General features: G+C 39.9%; 8 protein-coding genes across 16 annotated transcripts in view; 2 read left to right on the forward strand and 6 right to left on the reverse strand.

The window, feature by feature from the left end:
- LOC124312897 overlaps nucleotides 1–9,871 on the reverse strand; it is a 309,861-nt gene extending 299,990 nt beyond the window's left edge. Inside the window, exons 1-4 of one of the 3 annotated variants that reach the window (XM_046777448.1) lie at nucleotides 8,586–9,871; nucleotides 7,777–8,509; nucleotides 7,418–7,714; nucleotides 7,229–7,323 (exon numbers count right to left, since the gene is read on the reverse strand). In XM_046777448.1, coding sequence (XP_046633404.1) covers nucleotides 7,447–7,714; nucleotides 7,777–8,509; nucleotides 8,586–9,852 — 2,268 coding nt within the window. In that variant the 5' untranslated portion in view covers nucleotides 9,853–9,871 and the 3' untranslated portion in view covers nucleotides 7,229–7,323; nucleotides 7,418–7,446. Of the gene's footprint in view, nucleotides 1–7,228; nucleotides 7,327–7,417; nucleotides 7,715–7,776; nucleotides 8,510–8,585 lie in introns of those variants that run through there. The other 2 variants (XM_046777447.1, XM_046777449.1) reach the window with 2 other exon arrangements.
- LOC124313765 lies at nucleotides 3,766–6,505 on the reverse strand. Its single transcript, XM_046778575.1, has 6 exons — nucleotides 6,138–6,505; nucleotides 5,830–6,055; nucleotides 4,679–4,745; nucleotides 4,019–4,162; nucleotides 3,872–3,949; nucleotides 3,766–3,798 (listed from the first exon to the last, which is right to left on the reverse strand). The coding sequence occupies exons 1-6, from the start codon at nucleotides 6,478–6,480 to the stop codon at nucleotides 3,766–3,768; spliced, it is 891 nt and encodes a 296-aa protein (XP_046634531.1). The 5' UTR covers nucleotides 6,481–6,505.
- On the reverse strand, nucleotides 9,860–10,847 carry LOC124313766. The gene is made up of 3 exons (XM_046778576.1): nucleotides 10,677–10,847; nucleotides 10,179–10,582; nucleotides 9,860–10,103 (listed from the first exon to the last, which is right to left on the reverse strand). Exons 1-3 carry the CDS (start codon nucleotides 10,803–10,805, stop codon nucleotides 9,860–9,862), a joined length of 777 nt encoding a protein of 258 aa, XP_046634532.1. The 5' UTR covers nucleotides 10,806–10,847.
- A 629-nt stretch (nucleotides 10,848–11,476) lies between these two features.
- LOC124313497 lies at nucleotides 11,477–12,224 on the reverse strand. Its single transcript, XM_046778456.1, has 2 exons — nucleotides 11,876–12,224; nucleotides 11,477–11,762 (listed from the first exon to the last, which is right to left on the reverse strand). The coding sequence occupies exons 1-2, from the start codon at nucleotides 12,222–12,224 to the stop codon at nucleotides 11,758–11,760; spliced, it is 354 nt and encodes a 117-aa protein (XP_046634412.1). The 3' UTR covers nucleotides 11,477–11,757.
- LOC124313317 lies at nucleotides 11,876–14,384 on the reverse strand. Of its 6 annotated transcripts, none has more exons than XM_046778185.1 (7): nucleotides 14,261–14,383; nucleotides 13,639–13,695; nucleotides 13,449–13,531; nucleotides 13,304–13,391; nucleotides 13,104–13,232; nucleotides 12,939–13,022; nucleotides 11,876–12,799 (listed from the first exon to the last, which is right to left on the reverse strand). In XM_046778185.1, exons 2-7 carry the CDS (start codon nucleotides 13,651–13,653, stop codon nucleotides 12,626–12,628), a joined length of 573 nt encoding a protein of 190 aa, XP_046634141.1. In that variant the 5' UTR covers nucleotides 13,654–13,695; nucleotides 14,261–14,383; the 3' UTR covers nucleotides 11,876–12,625. The 6 variants fall into 6 exon arrangements, with proteins under 6 accessions (XP_046634141.1, XP_046634140.1, XP_046634137.1 ...); XM_046778184.1 differs by having other exon boundaries at nucleotides 13,639–13,699; XM_046778181.1 differs by having other exon boundaries at nucleotides 13,639–13,845.
- On the forward strand, nucleotides 14,300–14,948 carry LOC124313516 (histidine-rich glycoprotein-like). Its single transcript, XM_046778483.1, has 2 exons — nucleotides 14,300–14,383; nucleotides 14,459–14,948. The coding sequence occupies exons 1-2, from the start codon at nucleotides 14,369–14,371 to the stop codon at nucleotides 14,744–14,746; spliced, it is 303 nt and encodes a 100-aa protein (XP_046634439.1). The 5' UTR covers nucleotides 14,300–14,368; the 3' UTR covers nucleotides 14,747–14,948.
- A 1,847-nt stretch (nucleotides 14,949–16,795) lies between these two features.
- On the forward strand, nucleotides 16,796–17,389 carry LOC124313524 (shematrin-like protein 2). Its single transcript, XM_046778493.1, has 2 exons — nucleotides 16,796–16,936; nucleotides 17,002–17,389. Exons 1-2 carry the CDS (start codon nucleotides 16,922–16,924, stop codon nucleotides 17,248–17,250), a joined length of 264 nt encoding a protein of 87 aa, XP_046634449.1. The 5' UTR covers nucleotides 16,796–16,921; the 3' UTR covers nucleotides 17,251–17,389.
- A 409-nt stretch (nucleotides 17,390–17,798) lies between these two features.
- Nucleotides 17,799–22,545, reverse strand: LOC124312924. 2 transcript variants are annotated; one of them, XM_046777493.1, is made up of 8 exons: nucleotides 22,424–22,545; nucleotides 20,435–22,348; nucleotides 19,906–20,373; nucleotides 19,345–19,840; nucleotides 18,988–19,274; nucleotides 18,776–18,914; nucleotides 18,540–18,712; nucleotides 17,799–18,481 (listed from the first exon to the last, which is right to left on the reverse strand). In XM_046777493.1, exons 2-8 carry the CDS (start codon nucleotides 20,557–20,559, stop codon nucleotides 18,058–18,060), a joined length of 2,112 nt encoding a protein of 703 aa, XP_046633449.1. In that variant the 5' UTR covers nucleotides 20,560–22,348; nucleotides 22,424–22,545; the 3' UTR covers nucleotides 17,799–18,057. The 2 variants fall into 2 exon arrangements, with proteins under 2 accessions (XP_046633449.1, XP_046633447.1); XM_046777491.1 differs by having other exon boundaries at nucleotides 20,435–22,545.
- Nucleotides 22,546–22,557: the final 12 nt, after the last annotated feature.

Consider the following 22,557-nt stretch of genomic DNA (forward strand, 5'->3'; position numbering starts at 1 on the left):
TTGAAGCAGAGTAGGTTGTAGTGAAGCAAACTGGAGCCTTGGTGTAGTACTCCGCTCCCTGCGTGGTGTAGTACTCCGCTCCCTGCGTGGTGTAGTACTCCGCTCCCTGCGTGGTGTAGTACTCCGCTCCCTGCGTGGTGTAGTACTCCGCTCCCTGCGTGGTGTAGTACTCCGCTCCCTGCGTGGTGTAGTACTCCGCTCCCTGCGTGGTGTAGTACTCCGCTCCCTGCGTGGTGTAAGCTGGGGCGACGTAAGTTGTACTGCAGTACTTGGGCACTTCGATGGGGTAAAAAGTTGATCTTCGGTGGTGTGGCACTTGGGGTCTACAGTGTAGTAAGCGGTTTTTGAGCATTGTTGATGCCCACCATACCCAGGAAATATCGGTACACCAGTGGTCTACCCGGCCATCAACGATACTACACCCAACAGCAGCAAGACGCCATAGTTAACTAGACGATTAATAAATTTTAACATTAATTTTCAATTATGGTACTGGCATAATAATAATAGAAAGAAATGGAGTTGATTCACTACTCTGTGGAAAAATATTTACCTTTATTTAAAATTTGTGATACGACGAAGAATGAAGTTGATGAAAAATGGTGCACGGCAGTTCCTGTTGACGTAACGGAGATCCTAAATTGGCTGCTGAATTCTTTCCTTTTTTCTCTCCTTTCATACGACTATCCAATAAATAATTTGTATATTTAGTATTTGGCATATTAAAACTCAACGTAACAGAATATTTACCCATGGTATGTAGTGGTGTAGTACTACGGTGCCTTGGTGGTGTAGTACTTCGGAGCATCGGTGTAGTACTCGACCCTTTAGTAGTGCAGCTCGGTGAAGAATAATACTGCAAGGATTCGGTGTAGTAGCTCAGGGCAGCATAAGTTGTGATATAATATTCTGGGGCCTTGGTGCAGTACTAGGGGGGCAACGGTGTAGCAATTGGTCGTGTCGTATGTCGTGTAGCAAGGTGGCGGCGTTGCAATTTGTTATCCGCCTTACCGGGAGACATCGGCACACCAGTGGGCAGTGGCTGAACCAGCCATCAACGATGCATCACCCAACAGCAGCATGACGCCATAGTTAACTAGCCAAATAATTATTTGAACATTATAACTGGCATGTTAACAAATAGAAAGTTGATTCACAACTCGATGTAAAAATTTTTACCCATGATTTAAACGAGCAACTCGACGAAGAATGCAGTTGGTGACAAATGGGGCACTGCAGTTGCTGTTACCGTGTCGGAGATGCTCACTCGGCTGCTGAATTATTTCGCCTTTTCCTTGCCCTTTTGTACGACTAAGCAATAAATAATTGAACAATTAATATGCATAAATATCTGGCATGTTAACAAAGAGAAAACACAATAGAAATTGATACATAACTCCATGTAACAACAGAAAATTTACCTAAGATTGAGAACTGATATACGATGAAGAATGCAGCTGATGGCAAATAGTGAAATGCAGCTGTTACCGTGTCGGAGATAGACAGATAGTCGCTCGACTGATCCCTGGTAGACTTTTCTCTCGCCTTTTATACGACTTTTTCTCACCCCTCCTCTTAAGCCTTGCGGTTATTTTACCTTTTTGATAATGATGCAAAACGTCCCGTTCTCACCCAACCTCTACATGATACGTTTTACGTAAAGATCTCCATGACCTTCGATTGAAATGCAAACTGGCCTTTCTTTCTGCAGGTGAAGTTTCTGGGGGTGGGTCTACAAAATCAATATCAAAGTGAATACCAAATGGCTGTAGGCAAATGGCTTGTACCTGCTTGTCATCAAACACGTGTCATTCTTACCCAACCTCTAAACCACCGCATGCCAGTTTCACGAAATGATCTCCGTGACCTTCGAGATTGGAGGAAATGCAAACTGGCCTTTCCTTCTTTAAGTTTACGTTGCTTGGGATGGGTCTACAAAAATGAAAATGAATACCAAATGGCTGAGTCTTAGGGCTTTTGAACTTACTTGATAATGATGCAACACGTCCAGTTCTCGACCAACCTCTACACCACCGCATTGACAGTTTTACACGTAATGTTTCCAGCGACCTTCAAGCGTGAAGGACATCCTGTCTGAACAAACTGGCCGACCTGTTTGCAGGTTGATTTGCATGAAAAAAAAAAAAAAAAAAACAAACAAAGAAGATATGCAAAAAATGTAACGAAAATGTCGATCGACTCTCGTTCCACGAATCGTCGCATTTCTTCACTAGGTGGAATTATCCTCTTGTCTGTACATCTGGAATATGTCAAAGAAAAAATAAAACTTTTATAACGGTTTAATAATTTAATAAATTACATTCACAGGTTAGTCCACTCTGCCGTCGTACTCAGTCACAATGAGAGTGGATGTCCGGAGTCGATTGGCCGATGTGGATGGCTGTACAAAGGGATACTACACCGTGACCCCTATAATGAAGGAAGCAAAGTACTTGATTCTTTGTAAAATTATATTTCCTTGAATTACTATCACTTTTTATGTGTTAAGACTTTGCGGCCGGATCGGAACAGTTCCGCCCTTCCAGTGGTACGTGGAGGGACGACTAAAAACTGGAAGATGTTTCCATCGTCATGGAAAACATTGGATTAAATGACGGCCGTTCCAAGAGTCTGTCTTTCAGCCTTCATAGTAAATGACATTTAAAGATAATTAGATGAATCAACTGAATGTTGTATACCTGATTCTGTGTCTCTATGGTGAATTCTAGGCGAATGTATTCAAATCAGGCCGGATATCAAGAAGATTGACGTCGATATTGAAAATTATTGGTCCACTACTCGATGGGTGAATTGATTGAGGGAATAATCTGTTAAAGGAGATGGGCCGAGATTAATCACACCTGGGATCTTTGGTTCCACCACCATCTTCAGCTCGATCCTGCAAAACACTCAAAACTTCAATAAAACGACGTCAAACCATTTAGAAGATCAATCAGACATTCCCTGGCTCATCCTGAAGCCGCTGTCCGATACGAAGATATCTTCTTCGTCAAACAAAGTTCCAAATGTCATTAGCAATAAGATTGTAGCTCCAGCAGCGATTCACTCGTCAACAAGTCCTGTGAATAATCTCCCAAAGATTCCCCACGTCACCCCGCACGTTACTTCCCCTATTCCACGGGTCATTCTTAAATCTCCCGTTAGTGAAAGTCATTCCCCATTAAAGGTATCTGAAACGACCCCATCTACTTCAGCTAAGCCTTTGACTACGGTGCGTCTACCCATCGCTCTTCAACTAGTCCATCGGTAAACAAGCCAACATCGAAGACTCAACGCCCGGTTCTTAATGTACCCAACAGTCCTTCAAAGGCGGCCACAAACGGGGTACGACCAATTGTGATTAACGATGACGTGATTATCGAAAACGCCATTTCTGACATCACGTCGCAATTGGAAGAAATCAAAAGGGAAGCGGAAATAATCCAGCAGAAATAACAATAACAGCAATGAAACATAACATAGTATGTCTGATAAGCATTAGGCTTATTGACAGCAGCCATTACTCAGTTATAAATTATTAGACCGAAATAAATGTTATGCTACTATCTATCTCTCATTTTGGGGTTAATGAATAAATCTGTGGAACCTTAACTATAAAAAAAAACTTTTTAAAACGTCCATTCCATGGGAATAATAACGCGCACTAGTATAAGGAATAAAATGTAATTGACTTACTAAATAGAGGATACCAAGACTCTATGAGACGTAACAGTGAAATAAGTAGGCAACTTGCTTGCTGGCAACTCATTCGTGCATGCCAACAACCGAACAACGACACTGCCCATGCAAAATTGCACCAACTAAAAACGTAGAACTAAAACTTGTAGTAACATTACTACAAGTCCAATACCTCTGAGCGCCTCAATTGGTTTTTTATTTCATCGATTTTGGAGTCAATATCAGGTCCGTTGGGTTCATTCGGATCACTCTGCAGAACAAAGAAAACAATAGCAACTTTACATTCAAACAAAAAGTTTTGGAAAAAAAAAAGAGAAACCTTCAAGCCACTCTCTTTCACGCCCTGTAGAGTTTGCAGCGTCCTCGTCGATTCTCTGATCTTTTTGGATTTTTGGGCGACACGAGATGCATATTGTTTTCCACTCTGAATCAATCCGGGACCAGCTCCGTGAGCTTGATCCACCTGTTTTTAATCAACGAAAAATTTCGAACGAAAAGTTGGTGATTATTCGACTCGTGTGTTTTGATGACACAGACGCCATCTTTGATTTGAAAAAGCAAATATCGATTTTATTCGTTAGATGGCGAGGCAAACTGACGGTCGTGATGACGTCATTGTCACAAGGCTCAAAGTCGTAAGTGAAAACAGGCAGATTTAATAGGACATAATACAGACAATTACGCAATTAGATATAATGTCAATGGTAGACTTACCAAAATTAATTGCGAGTGGCGACGAACAAGTAGATTGGATGCGAGTCAGAACCGTTTTTAAATGGCCGAATTCGGAATCACGTTGCATTTTCTCTGCTCCAAATTAATCACACGGGGGTTCAACGACTCTATCCTTCCAGCTGTTAATTAGCAATCAGTAAACACATACACATTGTCTGGATTGAATTCCAAACAATCCCAACATGTTGCCCGCATTCTCCGTTCAGCTGCGCAAAACAGTCGTTTTGCTTTGTGAGCCAACAACCTCAGAATAACAGCTGTCCGTTATCATAACGCATTGGAAACGCATGGCCTGAGATTTTCCAGTAAAACTAAATTTACATTAAACTTAAATACGCAGTGTAAATAATTGCTAAGCATCCGTAATGCCAACATATCGACTGTAGAAGAAATTTATGCACCAACACACGTATGCTCTTAGCATATCAATTTTAATCACTATTGATTGCTATACAGCAACAAATCTAACAAGACTAGGTAACGAGATAAAAACTCGTTATCTATATCTTGTTGTTAACTACTAGATCTGAACACATAAAGTCTCGTAAAAAAACACTTTCAAAAAGGAATTTTACACAAACAGAAATAAGATTATTCAAGAATAAAAGGCGATTTCGGCTAAATTAAAATACGAAACTAGATACCAATTCTGCGCACGTAAGAAGACTTAAGACACCATTTTTTGATTGACTCTAAATTACCAATTTTCCAGCTGCTGTTACACAGATCAGAACATCGCCACGAGCCTACGCCCCACGACACTTTCTCTGACCGCCAGTAAAGCGCACCAGCACATTTGAAAGAAAGAGAAAATAAATGAAAGAAAGAAACCCAAAACAGCACAGGGTGCGCTGGTTGGGTGTGAAATGAAACGCCTACCCCTTTTCTAGTGTTAGGTAGGGATTGCATAACCGAATCGATGAAACACTAAAAAAAGTGGGTGAGGTAAGCACATCAGTTAAAAGACAAATTTTGAAATATTTGTGGGACATGTAAAACTAAAAGTTAAAGGCAAGGGTTAAAATATTAGAACTTGATTGATTTGACATGCCATTCCTTGTTGGTTTCAGTTTAAACGCATCGTCACACTCAATATATATGTTTAAGGAAGTGGCAGGACGACTAAGACAGTATATGTTGGATTAACAAGCACGAAATGAAATAAATTTAAATGGCTTTGACAACCATCGGATTTATTGCAATATTTCCATTTAAGCTTTTAAGCTCGTTGATAAGTCCGAGCATCAGCAGAACCCCAAATCAGTAAGAAGAAGAATAGATATAAATAAACCCCATGCAGTCACCACTAAACTTATGAATATTGTCAACTGTTTATAAGAAGTTGGAAGCGCATAAAATCATTGAGCAGGAAGCGGATAAAAGGCTGTCATTTACCAGCGGATCCACAAGTCTGGAATCCAGTGGTGCTGCTGCAGGTGGCGGTACGTGTACATTAGTGTAACGGTTGGCGTGCCATGTCCAAGCAAATTCTGACCGGAATGACCGCTGGACAAGCTTGGTTCGATTGCAAACGAGATTGCAGCTTCTACTTCATCCGAATTAAGTCGAACTAATTGCCCCTCGTTTCTGTCGTAGGCTACAGGTAAAAGTCTCAAATCATCTGCAAATAGAGAAATGAACGTAATAAATGGAAATTCTGAATTCATACTCGGTTGGTGAAGGCGACAGAGAAATTACTTTACCATTTCGGTTTTCTTCATTTTTCGGATTAAGTAGGAATCCTTGGCTTTCCAGTTCACGACGACGTCCTGAAGCTGAACAAGGGGGTAATGCAGCCGTGGATGTGGTGCACGTTGTTACAGAAGTCACAATTGTAACTGAAGTATTTCTTACAAATGAAGTTGATGGGTTAAAAATCGAGGACTGTGATACGAGTCTGTTGTAGTCGACTTGAGCAGAAGAATCAAGTTGATGTCCACCATCGTGAAAATCCTCCAGGTTGTTGTTGTGCAAACTTAACGGGTTCTGTACCGTCAACACCACAACGACGGACAGGATCAGAATGGAGACTTCAATCGGCTTCATAGCTTCTTAACGTTTCCTCCGGTAATTAAACCTGTAGACGAATACAAGGTTAGTAAATTGCGTCATACAATAAAACAGGATCGGAGTCTCAATTAATAACACGCAATTTCAGATTAACCCAAGGCTTATGGCTGTAAAACCGTATGAAACCGCAAATCATTCAATGACACAAATTACGCAATTAGATATATAATGTCTATGTTAAGCTTACCAAAATGAATGGCGAATGGTGACGAACAAGTCGATTTGATGCGAATCCCAGCCGTTTTTAAAAGGCCAGTCGAATCCGCGTTGCATTTTCTCTGCTCCAAATTAATCCCACGGGGGAGTTCAACGGCCCATTCCACCTGTTAATTACCAGAGAGTAAACACTTGTATCAAGTTGTGTCGATTACCAACAATCGAACATATTGGCCACATTAAATCGTGCATTCCAGTTGTCCGTCATGATACTAAGGCAGCTTGTTAATTCATGGCCTAATCCTTCCTGTAAAAAACAATTTCATTAAGCGTTCACCTTGAACTGAAATCAATTCTAAGTGTAGCCTAAATAATTGATAAGCAATTGGGCACTAGTACCATGGTAGCATAGCGATTTCTACAGACAAGCACGTAGGCGCAAACAGAATAACAAATGTCTTAATCAATCGAAGTAGTCATTGACCTAGTCACCAACTCCCAGCAAATTAAGAGGGCATTTTGCATCTTCTGCAGATTTTACAAGGCCAATACTTCAATTTTGTTGAAGTAGATGTAATAAAAAGTGTAATCTTGATTTTTCAATACAAAAACGTTTCAACTGTGCATCAAGACTTCAAGAGTTTTCCGTGAACTAAAGCCATCCTACTAATCAACCGAATTACAAAAAAAAAAAAAAGAAAAACTCAATGAACTTGTTTGAATTTGATTTTAAATTTTAGGCTAATCAATAACTCACGGATTAAGCTGCATTGAGTTTCGACCAAATTACAATTTCTTGCAGATGTGCTTGTGAGTTGGCCAATGAGACTGTTGACACTCGACGCTGCAGTAAACAGCGGAACGGCAACGACTGCAACGCTTCAACTTCTCAGGTATTTTCTTACAAACGACACAGCATTTCTCGTCAGCTAGTTCATCCTTGATGCTTTCCTTCGATACGGAATCCTGGTAGAGAGGCGAAAGGAAAGTAGCAAGCCAAGGACTGCGACCTCCTAGAGGAATATTCTTCTTCTGCCATTTGCTGGGCTCGATTCTGTTAGCGGGAAATCAGAAAATCAGTTATGTAAAAACAAAATTTAATTTATTTTCAATTACCTAGTTGAATTTGAACGCAGGAGAAAACGAAACAATTGAAATTCTTCGTCGGTCTCAGCATCCATTTCCATCTTAATGTCATTGGGTGTCCCAACTGGAAAAACTTTCGCAAAAATCTTACACTGATCCGTTTCTTTTTCTTTAGGCACAGTTGGGTTAATCGTAAAAAATTCCGGTCCAAATTTTGGCGTAAGATTATCATGGAGAGCCGTAATCAGCAAAATTGGAGTTCCCGTTGGGGAAGTAAGAAGGGGCCGATGGAGTTTCAGTAGGTACCAATCGTCATTTCGACCGTAACTGACAAATTCAGCATCACCGGACATCAATGCTACAAGCTTGAGACGCAATTTATCCAAAGCAGAACACTTTGAATCAAGAAAATGGTCTGAATTGATATTCTTAGATAACAGTTGACTGCTCAGATGGTGTTCTAAACTGTTGTGGAATCCATTTTCAGGGGTGAGTGGCTTGTTTTTCCAGGGAACTAAATCGCCAATTATCCATTTAGACTTTTTATTGTGAAACTCGCACTGCCAGGGCTCCAGCAGGGATTTCTTCAACAACAAATCGACATGTCGACTTTTTGGATGGAGCGTCGCTTGAACATTTTTCGCAAGGATCGGAAATGGAAATGTGAGCGATAACGGTTTGATTTTGCTGGGTTGAGCCAATGAAACTGTGACTTCATGGCAGGATTCGCAGGGGGCCTTCTCGTTAGTGGATATCTTCAATCCTATAAAAAAAATGGAAAGCTTTATAAAGGGTTCATAGAATGTAAATACACCGATTTAAAATGTAACATTAGTCACCTGAAACGTTTCCATCACATTCAATGGCAATCCTAAGGGTGTACTGTTCTTCTGACTCGATACAACTTTCAACCTTCATGTTCATTTGTTCTTTAGGATCCAGTGGAAGTTGAGATTGGCTTTGACCGATCGGGTAAGGTACAAGATATTCCTCTACCCGCATTGATTTAAAAGACTCTAAGAGTAGTAGTGGCATTCCGTCGAAAGCATCGATTACAATCGCAGTGTACGTTTCATCGAAAAAACTATGATCATCACTAGTCAGTAAAAACGAAGTCTCCACTTTGATTTCTTCTAAAGAATGTTTGAATTCAAGTTCGAAATTGTCGATGTAGAGAACATCAGGTCCGGATAAGTCAGGATTGAGCATATAAGAAGCTTTACGGACAAAAACTAGCCGAAGTAGAGGATTTGATTCTTGGCTGACTGCAGACTTCCTTATGTACTGAACACCAGCTGTAAATTTCAACATTTTCTTTCCATTCTTCCAATCCTCCAGAATTTTTCTTGCCAGACTGAATTGATGAGCGATTTCAAGTAGACGCATGTCCGGAAACCAACAATCTTTTCCCAGTCTCTTGATGATCATTGAATCCAAAATATAGTTGAATGTTAGAGGAGTGTAGAAGACTTCACCTCCTCTACATTTCTCCACCGTAGATACAGGATTTGGTAATGTTATTTGATGACAAAGTTTGGCCAGCTTTGTAAGGCATCGATTTAAATCAGGTGAAGGGACCAATTTGATGTTCTGAAAGTTTGGTACTTTCTGCCAGCAGAGGATCACTGGGCGTCCTCTTCGAAGGGTATTGCAACGCAAGTAATCTACGGCAGAATCCCTTAATTCAACATGGTCAGCCAATCTTAACCCGTAAATGGTGGGAATCATACTCAATGAAGCACAAAGGGATGTCTCGACGATATTGTTGGCCGAATGATGACTGTCAGTTATTATTTCGGTATAAAAAACTGCATTTGGGTTATCCGACAACTTTTGGCAGCATGCAACAACTAAATTGGCTAACCCAGCATGACCCACGAAATCAGAGCAGTCGATGACGTCATACTTGTTTGCGTCTGAGTAGCAATGTTTTAAGGCTTCTTCTAAGTGAAAAACGATCTTGACTGTTGGAATCCGGCTGCGATAGGAAGACACCAATCTTTTGAGTATTTCGGAGCAGGAGTGGGTCATGATTTCTTCAACTGAAGTAATCAGCTCTCCTTTTTCCATTGGCAGATAACCTTCAAACGGATTTAAGCAAAACATTTTCGAATCATGGGTGTAAGGGTTCGTCATTTTGACGGCGGCTACTGCCATTTCTGAAGCATTCGAGCACTTCATTGTTAATCTTTTTTTTAACACTAGGAGCCAATCCTATGAAATATTCACGATCTAGAAACTGCTTAGCCAGTTCATTTACTGAGGCAGTGAAGAGATCAGCATTTTTTAGCTGTGCTTTCTCTTGTAAATGTCCTGGAGAGTACAAGACAGCCCACAGGTCCAACAAGCATTGATTCCTAATAAATAAATATGGAAGAATTAGTCTGAACCACTATTTATAAACCTATTTGATTGCTTTTATTAAAAGTTACCTTTGTCCCCAGACTTTTCTCAAGAGTGATTCAGAATCAGTTTTGTTTTTAGAGGAAACAGAATGCCAATTACTCCACAAACTCTTCAATTTCTCAAGGTGACTTTTGTTTGGAATTGAGACATTATCTGGTAATTTCTCAATCATCAACTCCTTAACAATAGAAAGAAACCTCTTCCTGGTTTCTTCTGGCCAATCAACATTGTACCACACATCCCACAGAAAACCAAAATCTTCATCATTATCGGGATTGAAATCATGTGCTGACACAATTTTCAAAATTATGATGTTTCGAGCCAAGATAGAAGGATTTAAATCATTGAGATGAATCTCTAAATTTTGAGGATTCTTGGAAGTTGTTGCTTGAAAGGTATTTCTTAGATCGCCACAACCCAATAAAAGAACCTTAGAAATGAAAAACATCAAGAGTATATGGGTGATTGCTTCAACAATACATAATAAATACACCAAATATTCAACAACAGTTGCGAGCAAATACCTTAGTCACTTCATCATCCACGTCGCTAATATTCCCATCAAAACAGAAATCCTTGAGAACGTGTCGAACTCGTGTGCTCCCAATAGGTCCCGATTTACAATTCAGCTCACGTCTTGCCGTAGATAACATTTTCTTCTATTTTCAAATCCAAATAAACTCATAAACAAATGTACAAACTACAAAGGGCATGGCCACATGGAATCGGCTAATACAAATTTAAGGCCATGTTACCCGTAAATTAACCGTAGACATTAAACATTAAGAAATAGACTTTGAGTAGGAATTACCTTTTTTTATGAAGAACTAAGTCAGGAAAGAAAGTACCCAGCAAGGATGCTGGATGACTAGAGGTAGAGTAACTTTCTCTGCCAGCGTCTCGGAACAAAACAAACAGAATGACAAATGGTTTCTCGTCTTTAGCTATGAGCCTATGACCCCCTCCTACACACTAGCGCTGAATAGTTCAATCCCTAAACACACTGAAATATTTAGCCACCTAGGCCTAGTCGACAGACTGACAGCCCTTAGCAGTTAGCATCCACGGCGGAGCAGAACGCGGACGAGGATGACTAAATAAGAATGTCCGCACTCCGCTGACTCCGGTCTAGCTCGTTGACACACTTAATTGAAATAAGTAACAAAATAAAAGGCAAATAACTTTGTTACTCACTCCATACCCCTGATTTGGGTCGCTTTAGATGTTGGAAAATTTAAGCCAGATTCAAAAACGTTTTCCTGAGTTTCTTGGGAGAGGCAACCACATAGGTTTTTAGTAATTTAAGCAACAAACCATTAACAAGTGTTTTCAAGGAATTTATTCAGAATTTGTTTGAAGGCCGTATCCTGGATCACATCACTTACACAAGTAACATATTGTTTTAGCGATGAGTATACAGATCAACTAAATTTCATACAAAGCTTAGAATGAAACGCACAAAAGTAAACCAAAAAGCATTTCAAATTACAAAGCATTGCGCAACATCGACGATTCCACGCTGAGAAGTTTCATGATCTTGGTTTCATTAGAAAAAATGGGCGAGATAGTTACTTTAAAAATTGTCAGGAGCAACGGTGGTTTATTTTATTCTATAAATCAATAATTGTTGAAAAATTAAAATACATTTAAAAATAAGATTGTCCATAGACAAAACAAACATTTTAAAACCATTGAATTAGTTTTTCTAGAAAACTGAACTTACCTTCAAATGGGATATAGCTTCCCATGGTGGCATCGTCATAAGTTGGAAGTTGTTCATCGTGCCAACTACTTGAAGCATCATACTGCCAATCACCTTCAATATTTATGACAAATATGTCGCCACATACGACAACTTCATCATAAGACGGTGGTGGCGATAGATCTGCGTTGGGATGTTGGGATCCGAGATTGCCATTACTGGACAAGACGGTGTTCGCCATCGATGATGATTTGCCGAAACAGCATGTTAAAGTGTATAGTTTGCTATAGAGATACTTGAAAAGCAGAGCAAAAACTACGCAAGCAAAAATCAACCCAAATGTTGTTAAGAGTAAACTTTGAAATGACATTTTTAAAGAGGCTTAAAAAGGCAATCAATGATCGGGACAATGTACTCAGCAGCTCGAGCGTGATATGTGTAATAACTTTCTTCATCGCGTGCAGTCTAACCTAACCCTGTCGAATCGACATTATTACTGATGATAACGACGGTCGTAAAGGTCAATATCTCTTATAAGCTTTTTAGGGATTTGCTTCATCGCGGAGTAATCTTGCATAATGACGTCAGATCAAAGTTTATAAACAACAATTTAGAAGTGGGTTTTTCTGCTACGATTTCCTCTTGTAACTAAGCAATTTAATTGCGTAGAAGTAAGTAATTAATGACTACAGAAAAGGGTAAACTACTGCAAATGATTATATCAAAATAATACGTATGCTAAATGGCTTAATAAAATTTTAATAATAATACTCAACATTTTCGAAAACTCTCATTGGTTGTAAACTGAAAGTACTGATGAATTTCAAGCACATCGGCTACGATAATTGCTAAACTCTGGGCGTCGCAATGGGAAGAACGTTTTGCTTGGTTGTTCAATTTGCGATTCCTTCCAAAGTGCTCCAGTAGTGAATCAGATGTCACTTCCTGGTATAGTAGATAATTCGGTTTTAATTTTATTTGCAAATAGATAACCAATGTTATCAAATAACTTTCTTTTCAATGTCAAGGTATAACTAATGTTATCAAATAACTTTCTTTTCATTGTCAAGGTTAAATTACTTACATTTTGATTGCCATATCTTTGCCTCCAGAATTCACAAATATTCAACCACTCGGCCGCAAATGTTGGGACATTCAATCCTGATATCTGGCGAATAGTTTTATGACGAGGTGATAATCAATTAATCAGATAACGTACGCTATGCAGACACCAAAATAAACAAGTTACCAGGCACTGATTAGGGAAATCCGAGCCCAATGTGTTATAATTGTCCGTCACCAAAATGAACGGTCCGTTCAGCTGGAAGAGCCACTGGGAGAATTTGCGAATCGTCTCGACAAACGAGAAATCTGCAAGCTTTGAACAAAGAATTGGCGCAAAATTAATTAGTCAAAACTGCAATTTAAAAACAAAAAGGAAAATCCTACATCTGGATGGCAACATCCGGCAAAAGCTTTTTGGCGATCCAAGTTGAGCGTATTGACGGCCACTGCGTTGACTTCGACTATTTCCGTTCTGAATTCAATAACGTATTATTTGTCGCTTACATAATACAAAATGCGGCAAACTTACTGATGAGATTTTCCCGGGAGACCAACAACGGAAGTTTTCAAATCGATGGCGACGAGGTAATCGAACCGCTGATGTTGGTAACGCTGATAAACGATAATTCATGTTTAAATATTTAGATACGTTTCGTTACGTTACATTTATAAAGAATCGACAGGAAATCTGATTTGATTTGAATAATTTTGTGCAGTACCTGTTTGACAGACATTTGATATCCGACGAAATGAAGTTGGTTGAACCTGGTAAATACCAAACTGTAATACAATACTTTTAATTTTAATTTCTCGTAGGTTCTTATTGCCACATGTGTTGACGTCGAAGGGAATAACTCCGACACGTGAGGAAAGGTTCCTGTTGCATTATCAGCGCTTATCATGATCTCTATGACAACGGCTGGCGACTAATCACTTGAAATAATCATATAAGTAAAGCTATAGTACAAAGGATCAACAAACCGGTTGACCGAGCAACAACATAAATAGAAATGATTTTCTCGTAGGATCTATAGACCTGTTGGAGAAATTGTGTTTACAAAAAATAAATGTAAATACAGTGAAAAAACAACGTCATGTCAAGCACCCTTGCTCTGGTTATCACTTCTCAATCACGCAATGACAGGCTAGCGCAAAAAAAATTAACTAAAATTACGCTGCATGTTCGGTACAATTCTGAATAATGTATGATTTCTGGATTCCGACCCAAGGTTAGAAAATAGCGGAGAAACGCAAGGATAAATATATCATTATTGCTACAATATGGGAATAAAAACGGCCTCTAAAAATGAAGGTTGGTTCGTGCTGACCTTAATTACTCACCGCGAATCATTGCATCTTCTTTCCGGTATGAAACGTCATATAAATACCAGCCAAGACGGCTCTACCATCATTGTAGTTCTTCAAGAGTAACTCGACAACAGCAACAACATGAGCCGTAATCTGGTAATATTACGCTCAGTTTGCTCAGTTAAATAATTATTTTAGATTAATAAAAATTTGTTATGACTTCAATTTTAGATCATCTTTACCCTCGTCGCGGTAGTTTACGCTTTGGCGTTGATTACGATGGCGGAAGGCCGGCGAGAGCGTCGTAACATATTCGGACTATTCAACGGTGGCTTGCTGGGACTGGGAGGCGGCGGTCATCATGATCATCATCACCATCATCACGATCACGGTAGATTCGGCGGACACCATCACCATGGATTCGGCGGACACCATCACCATGGATTCGGCGGACATCACGGATTTGGAGGACATCACCATGGAGGATTTGGGGGAAACCAATTTGGATTCTTCGGATAAAAAGTTAGACACTCTCGTTGATCGTATCGATCAGCGAACTGTTGTCATCGAACAAGCACCTACTAAAACGTCTATCCCCTCCTAGTACCAAACGCAACGCCCCATCATTTATTTAATTTTTGTTTTCAAACGATAAATATTTTCCCCATTGATTTGTATCGAATACAATGGAAAGTAAAAATAAAATTGATGTGAAAGAAAACTTTTTTAGAAATAGAATTAATGAATTACAAAATAAAACAATTCCACAAAACTAAAAGAGAAAGCGCGTTATAACTTTTTTAAAAGCATATAGTTCAATTTTGCTGAACAATTGATTAAAAATATGAAGAATGAATTATGGTTGGTGTTTATAGGCAGCAAAGTGGCCCATATGGTTTTCCACATTGGCAGATTGCGCAAGGCTCGTTTTGTGGTATGCGTTCCGGACAGTCATATCTGCACGAATATGGGCACCTCCCTAGTACTGATTATTTGCCATCGGAAAACAAGAACGAATTTTACAACAGACTACTATAGATTGCCATTATTAAATAGGAAAGGTTTGAATTGAACTATCTAAAAAAGCAAGTTGAAAAGTACATCTAGTAATACACGAAATAATAACTCGCTCGATTGGCGTTAAACAAACCAAAATATTTGCTCTTCGTGCGGATTAGTTTTATCGGGTAAAGGGCGAATAGGTGTTAGTGTTTACTTACAGTCGGCCAGAGATTGGGCAGCCATAAGCGTCGCGATAATGAGTAGTAGCTATGCAAATAGGGATCCGAAATACAATGTAAAAATTATGAGGAGTTTATATAAATGCACTCGACGGATATTATGTACATTACCATTAGGAGGTGACGATGCATCTTCTTGAATGTTTTATATTGATTCTCAATGATGGAAAAGCTTCTTTCGTTTATATAGCTGCTGGGATCAGCATAGAAGAGGTCACGTTTTGGGCGTTCCTCAGTTTCCGCTTGTTTTTGTCCAATTTTCAGCGCTATCTCGATGAATAAATTTAGTGGTGATGCAATGTAGAAAATGATCCACTCGGTCCATGCTGCGAGGATTGCCTAACTCAGATAAAAAAACTCGTTTCATCGAGAAAAAAACCACACAACTACACATTGTGTGGTCCAAATTGAAATCTGCGTGTTAATTTGACGATTCTAATTATCTTAAAATATTAAATTACAGTAAGTATTCGTCTTTAACTACATAGAGCTAAGCGATATTTACACTACAGCTATTCTATTTCTTTCTAGCAATTCGGTTAATTGTGTCAACTAATTAGGTTAATGCAACATTTTTCGAACCCAATTTGATGACACAACCGTGCAGGAAAAACCCAGAAGGACACCTCACCACCAATCACTACTCATGATGCTGGCACAAAAAATTTCAACACCATCAACTTAACAGTGTAGCGCAAGGAGCCGCAAGGGCGGACACCCTGCAGGTAGGCTATTAACTGGACAAATCGAACGGGAACGGCCTTAGAACAAATAGCTGAACTATTTAAATACCTTAAGAACCTCGATGAAAAGTTTCGGTTTTTTCTCTATCCCTTTCAGACCTGAATAAAAATAGTCATCTCGATTAATGACATTTTCGGTTCACTAGTTGTACAATAACAATGAGTCACCTCTTTGTAGCCCACCAGCGTCTTCCGTGTGGCATTAATCTAGGCCAAGGTTCACATCCCGTCAGCTTTCAAACCACTTAAAGTCGTGAAGTCTCCACCTGTTTGGCAATTGAGATTCATCAGTCCCCCCAACAGCAGAGACACTGACATTCTTGCTCGCCAGCACGCCAGATGACAAGAGCTATAATACAACACATAGAACGGCCCTGACAAATCTCTTGTGTTTCGAAAACAATCATCACAGTAAAGAAAATAAATGAAACAACCTCACTTACAGTATAAGTAACAAAAACATAAGCGTGAAATGGGGAGATTAGAAAACCCCGGAAAACTTACGCTTGGAGGCAAGGTCGTCCCGACAATAAACCCGCACGAGTAATAAGCGAAAGCGGTCGGTGCTGTGCGTAACCTTGCAGTGTGTTACCGTTTGCCTTCCTCATATTTCTCCACGGCGGCTGCGTCTTCCGCTGCTGGTTCCCGTATAAAAAGGCGGTGCACTTGCCACTTGATCAGTTCAGTTTATCACGAGCAGCAGCAACAAAATGATCCGCAATTCGGTAACACTGTGACAGTTTAAAATTGACTTGCCTTGTTGTTAACTTGGACGTTTCTTCTTCTTTAGGTCGCAGTTCTTGGCTTCTTTGTCATGATGATGTTGATGGCAGTTGAGGCTGCCCCAATCCTGGGAATCTTAGATGGACTTCTTCATGGAGGACACCACCATCATCATGGAGGACACCACCATCATCATGGTGGCTACGGCGGAGGCTACGGCGGCTACGGCGGTGGCTATGGCGGAGGCTACGGTTACGGAGGATATCCTGGCTATGGTTATGGTGGACACGGATACGGTCACCATCATCATTTCTAAAAAAGAAATCGATCCACGGCAAAAATGATACCTGTAACGAACTGCAATAATTTAAAAAAATGTTCCTGACTGGATATTTCAGTTATTATTCAGAGGCGAACTCTGTACCTAACCAATACAATACGTTTCATACTGTAAATCTTTCAAAAAAAATTATTAGTAAGTTACTTACGTCACAAAGAACTGTCAAAAAAAATACGACTCATAATTATTAGAGACTGCAATAAAGTAGTCTGGATTATTCAAAACTAAAACTAGAAAAAGTAGAATCAAATCAGTGCATACTCCATAAGCATATACTTACCGCAGTCCAGCTACCACACTAACGATTTTTCAGAGGAAATGGTGACAGGTTTTCTGAAGGCTTCGACGATCATACAAGGATGTTTCTTACTCTCGGCTTCGGCGGGAAACACTTGGGTGGTCTACTGAAGGTCGGCCTCGAAGAAGTGCTTTCAAGCCGCTCTTGGTTGGCACACTCGTGTGTTTCCTCACGTATAGGCTGACTTCACTCGTACGTGACAAGAGTCAAACCAAACATAACCAACAATAGCGAAGTGATTGTATAGAAAAAGTCGAACGTCAAATGTACAAAATTCATCAAGTGGCAATTTTCCGTATCCACGAAAGTTGTCACATTTCCAAACACTACAATATTGATTGATTCACGTGTCTTAAGAGTCATAAAAATTTAACATGGTCAATCAATCAAATGAGTCTAGTTGTGATAAAAATTTTGGGGAGATTTTTTTACGTTGAACGTCGAATTGCAAGTGGGTAAATAATGATGAGATCTTAACAAGGAAATCAAAAGTGACTGTCGGACGTAGTAAAATGAAATGGTAACTCGCCGACTGATGTGTAGGGGTCGCAGGCCAGCGCTTGATAGTGGATCCAGGGCAAACTGGGTGGATTGGGACTTTCCAGACTGTCGGTGATTTGCACACAGAAACAGGGGCGAACCGGGCGAAACTTGGACTCGAGAGCCGCTGTGGCTGCAACGCAGTGAGAAACGGAGACGCCGGGAAGGACGATCAAGAGGGCGATCAATTTGGGCAAACGCTGGACCAAGTCAACGAAGAAGGTCGTGAATGTCGCCTCATCCCAGGTGTACATATCAAGTCCGCAGTGCACTGTAGTGGCGATCAGTCCCAACTGTATCAATGAAGGGCAATTCGTCAAGAGCCAAATCAACTTGTCGTAGGCTTCGGAAACGATGCGCATCTTCCATCTAATAAAATCATTGATAGTTATTTAATTTAATGTAAACTTAAGGATTAAAAGTATACCTCAGCACACGAAGTTTATGGGCGGATCGAAGTGTCAGGCAGCATCGCTCTATGCAAGACCAATAAAGTCTTTCCAGTACAGCAACCTGACGTTCTCCGGCACCGTGGTTGGTTAAGCCAATGCTTAAATCTTGTATCCTCAGCGATTCAAGATTGGGACATTTTGTAACGATCTGTAAATTGAAATAAGCCCATGTCAATCAAATTCAAATTAAATTGAAAAATAAAGATGTCACCTCTTCCAGTAACGAAGTGTCGTTGATCTCCTCTTGTTTGTAAGATATTTTAACGGAATTCAGTGAAAACTTTTTTAGATTTGCACACAGCGTCAGCCCACACAGAGAATCGGCTGTGAGAAATGTTTCTCGTAAATTTCTGTGAAAAGATAAGAGATGGAAATTAAATTTGAGTTAATCTACAACACCTGTTTAAGCACACGCACATATACCTTATTAACGCATCGGGGGTTTCGCTGAAATCTGGTCCAATTTCAAGTTCTTCCAGCGACTTGCACTCCTTGAGCAGCATGCATAGTGCTCTTTCAGCTCGATTTCTCATCCAACTGTTTTGTAAATAATCTGACGCGTAGATGATTCGTGAATGAACAGAAAGGACTTTGACTGGCGGTAGACGACTCCAATCGACAATGCTGTAAAGCTCAGAAACTTCGCACGGGCGCTTGTTCAGTCGTAATTTTTCCAAGACAGGATGAGCGCGGCAAAAACTAGCAAAGTTCTACATGAAAGGAGAGAAAAAAGATCTAGTAACTGGATTAAGCAATGCAAGAAATTCAAGCAACACTTACATCTTTCCAAAATCCGCATTCAATCTGCTTCAACTGCGGCAGATTAAAGTCTCCCCTTTGCATGTATTTGTTGCAAGCCACACTTTCAATAGATGGCAGACGTTTGAAGGGTAATAAGATGATATTATTATAATTCTTCGTCTCCTTCCAAGCAACCATATTGCTGATATTAAAGCTGGAATCGCGCACATTTAAAAAGGGTACGGCAGTCCACAAGCATTGCAGATGGCTATTGGTGCTTTCAACAATTTTCTGGATGAATTTCTCCATGGGACCTTCGGCATTCTTGCTTCTACCGTGAACCAACACGGCAATGGATTTCAACGAACGCGGAGGGACAGGGCTGCAGTACTCGTCATTTTTCAAAGCTAAAATGTCAAGCAAGCTGTTAATTTCTTTTCTTGAGGTCATGTTTTCTGTCTCTAATTCTTCTTGAGCTGACTTTCTTTCCTCCAAATTTAGCCTTAAGCAAAGGGTTTCCAAATTTTCACATGCACTAGGAAGATAGATCTATGTTAAGAGAAAAATTATAAATGTAAATTATCACAAACTGTTTCATACCTCAGAATTGTTCCTAAAATAAGTGGATCCTGTCCAATGTGTAGATCTAAGTAACTAAGTTGAGCCAAAGACTCTTTGGCACTTTCGAACTGAGACAATGAAAGAAGATTTTGCCAAAACATCTTGCCAGACATTCCAATAGGATCTTCTTGTAACTGCTGCAGGTATTCAACAACAGAGTTTTCGACACACCAATAATTTTTTGGGCTTTCAATACTTAAGGAAAGTTTAGATATTTTCATATTCTCAAAGAGCACTTCAGCAATGTCACTTGTGTGAATTTTCGTATGTGCCACAGATAACTCTTTGAGATAACTGCAACTCTTAGCAAATTCACTGATTTCTTTCCCCGACAACCAATAACAAAAGTTAAAATCTAATTTAGTCACCACATCTGAGTTGTAATGAAGAAGTATTTCTCCAATGTTTTCTTGACTGCAGGCAAAGGCTTCCCTAACATTTATGTGCCTGAAAACAACATTAAGTAAATGTAGTTGATCCTATTTAAAATTTTGTTCAAATTTCATACCTGTGCTGACAGAAAAAATGAGGGTATGCAAATTTGAAAGAAATTTTATCATCTGGCGACAAGTGACCAACAATCATGCACATCACTTCGGTTGGGATTCGAAAAAAGTAACAAGTTTTATCCATGTTGTTAAAAATTAAGAGTTTTCAAAAATACGCCTCCAAATGAATAATTAGATTAATATAGAGACAAAGTAGTGGTGTTGGTATTTTTTATGTGCACGACTGCGAGCTAAAAGAGACATGCAGTTGCAGTGGACACAGCCCATAAACTCAACATCCTTATGTATGGAGGTGTTGTGTTTACTTCTTCGTCGTCTGCTAATTCATTGCGCCAACGCCATCTATGTGTAGGCAATAAAAACCTTTTCTCGTTCTTCAAAATCTCATTTGTTTAAACCGAAAACAAGCAATAGTAAATAGGATCGGTAGGTCAACTGTTATTTATAGCCGCACTCCCAAGAAAAAGGTAACATTTTCAAATTAATTTTACCGAGCCGGGTGGATCCGTTACTTCCAGACTTCCGCGGCTGCCGTGTTGATTGAGAACTCATGCGTGCGGTTCAATCTAGCCGACTGTGAGTAAACGAGTGTCGTCTCGTTTTTTTTTTAGACACAACATCATTGCACTTTAAAATGGTTACTTCAATTATTTAGTTTAAATATTGTTCTTATAGGTCTTAGGGTCCAACCAGCAGCGTTCATTTCTGGATCCTGCTGTTTCCGAAGTAATGTAATAGTTGATCTCACTTAAGAGATAGAAATTGACCGAGATCCGGTTTGTTAATACTGGAGTGGGTCTCACACAAAATGAGCAGTGCTGGCCATTTCGCTGCGCAATTTCGTTACCTATAAACAACTAGCAGGGCGATCTCCAGGATCTCCACTCCAGGTTTCTTGATTTCTAAGAAAGCCTTTTAAAGATCAATGTCGGCAATCGCTTTATAATGTTCATTCCAGTAGATCCTTTAAAACACAGTCGGTCCGTCTGTTTACGTGCGATTTTTCGGTCTCGCACTTCCACGAATTTCTCGTGTAGACAGCATATCAACCGATATGTGTCCATCCATCAAATAAAAGGTCACAATTCATTTCTTGATAAAATGTTCCAACATCAATGAAACCAATTCGACCGTAGGTGCGTTGGATTTTCCTTATATATTTATAATTTCATACCGGATCACCGAGTCTGTGATGTGCCCTTCAAATTTGGCCTACGCGTGTTTTGTTTGCTTCTCTTTCGTGCCTATATCCTTTATCTCGATCCAGTCGACAAATTCAGTCTAGACTTTTGGCTCGCAAGACACGAAGACACCGGCGCCGGACAACTCCTTCTCGTCGTAACAAAGTCCGCCAGAAAACAAACAAGTCCGCGCGCACTTATTTGTTGATTGTAGAATTCAGTCATCTGTTGTCTGCTGGTACACATACAGCCCCACCGGAGCATGTTGGCCACACTAGTAAAACGAAAAGGGCGTGAAAATTCTCTTGAAACCGGACTCGACTAGTTTTCGTTTTTAACATCTATTTCGGATTTTCTTCTCTCTTACACTTCTCAGCCAATAAAACAAAAGAAAAACATCAAGCAAAATTGAAAAGGTTATCCAAACCGAGTTGCGAAAGCGAAACAATTCAATAGTCACTATTATTCTCGGCAATGAGCCAAGCCGCTTATATTTACTTGAAATTAGTTCACGCAAACAAAAGTCGTGGCAAATTTCTCACTTGCAAACAGACGTCACCGACGACGTCTCTTCGTTCCACCCACACTATAGTGAGATCACTATTGTCCCTTTAAAGAAAACCCTGTCCAAATATGTCTGAAATGCAACGTAATAGTGCACGACAATTCTGTGGAATTGCTCGTTTAACCCACCCCGCCAGTATGTATTTGTATTCCAAAGCGGATGGAGACCTGATAAAAATAAAGGTTTTTTTTAAAAAGCTGGGAAAGTTGAGAAATTCCGCCTCGACAAAATAGTACACCCACCCTTTCCGCCTTCACCGACCGGCGAAAAAAGACTACCCGGGAACTCACGGTCCTTATAAATATCAGTATACGGAACGTATCCGCACAGAAAGGACGCGCCATCGCACCACTTTCCAGGCTTCCTGCTGGTATAC

The sequence above is a fragment of the Daphnia pulicaria genome, chromosome 9 (genome assembly GCF_021234035.1).
Source record: "Daphnia pulicaria isolate SC F1-1A chromosome 9, SC_F0-13Bv2, whole genome shotgun sequence".
Classification (NCBI taxonomy): Eukaryota; Metazoa; Arthropoda; class Branchiopoda; order Diplostraca; family Daphniidae; genus Daphnia; species Daphnia pulicaria.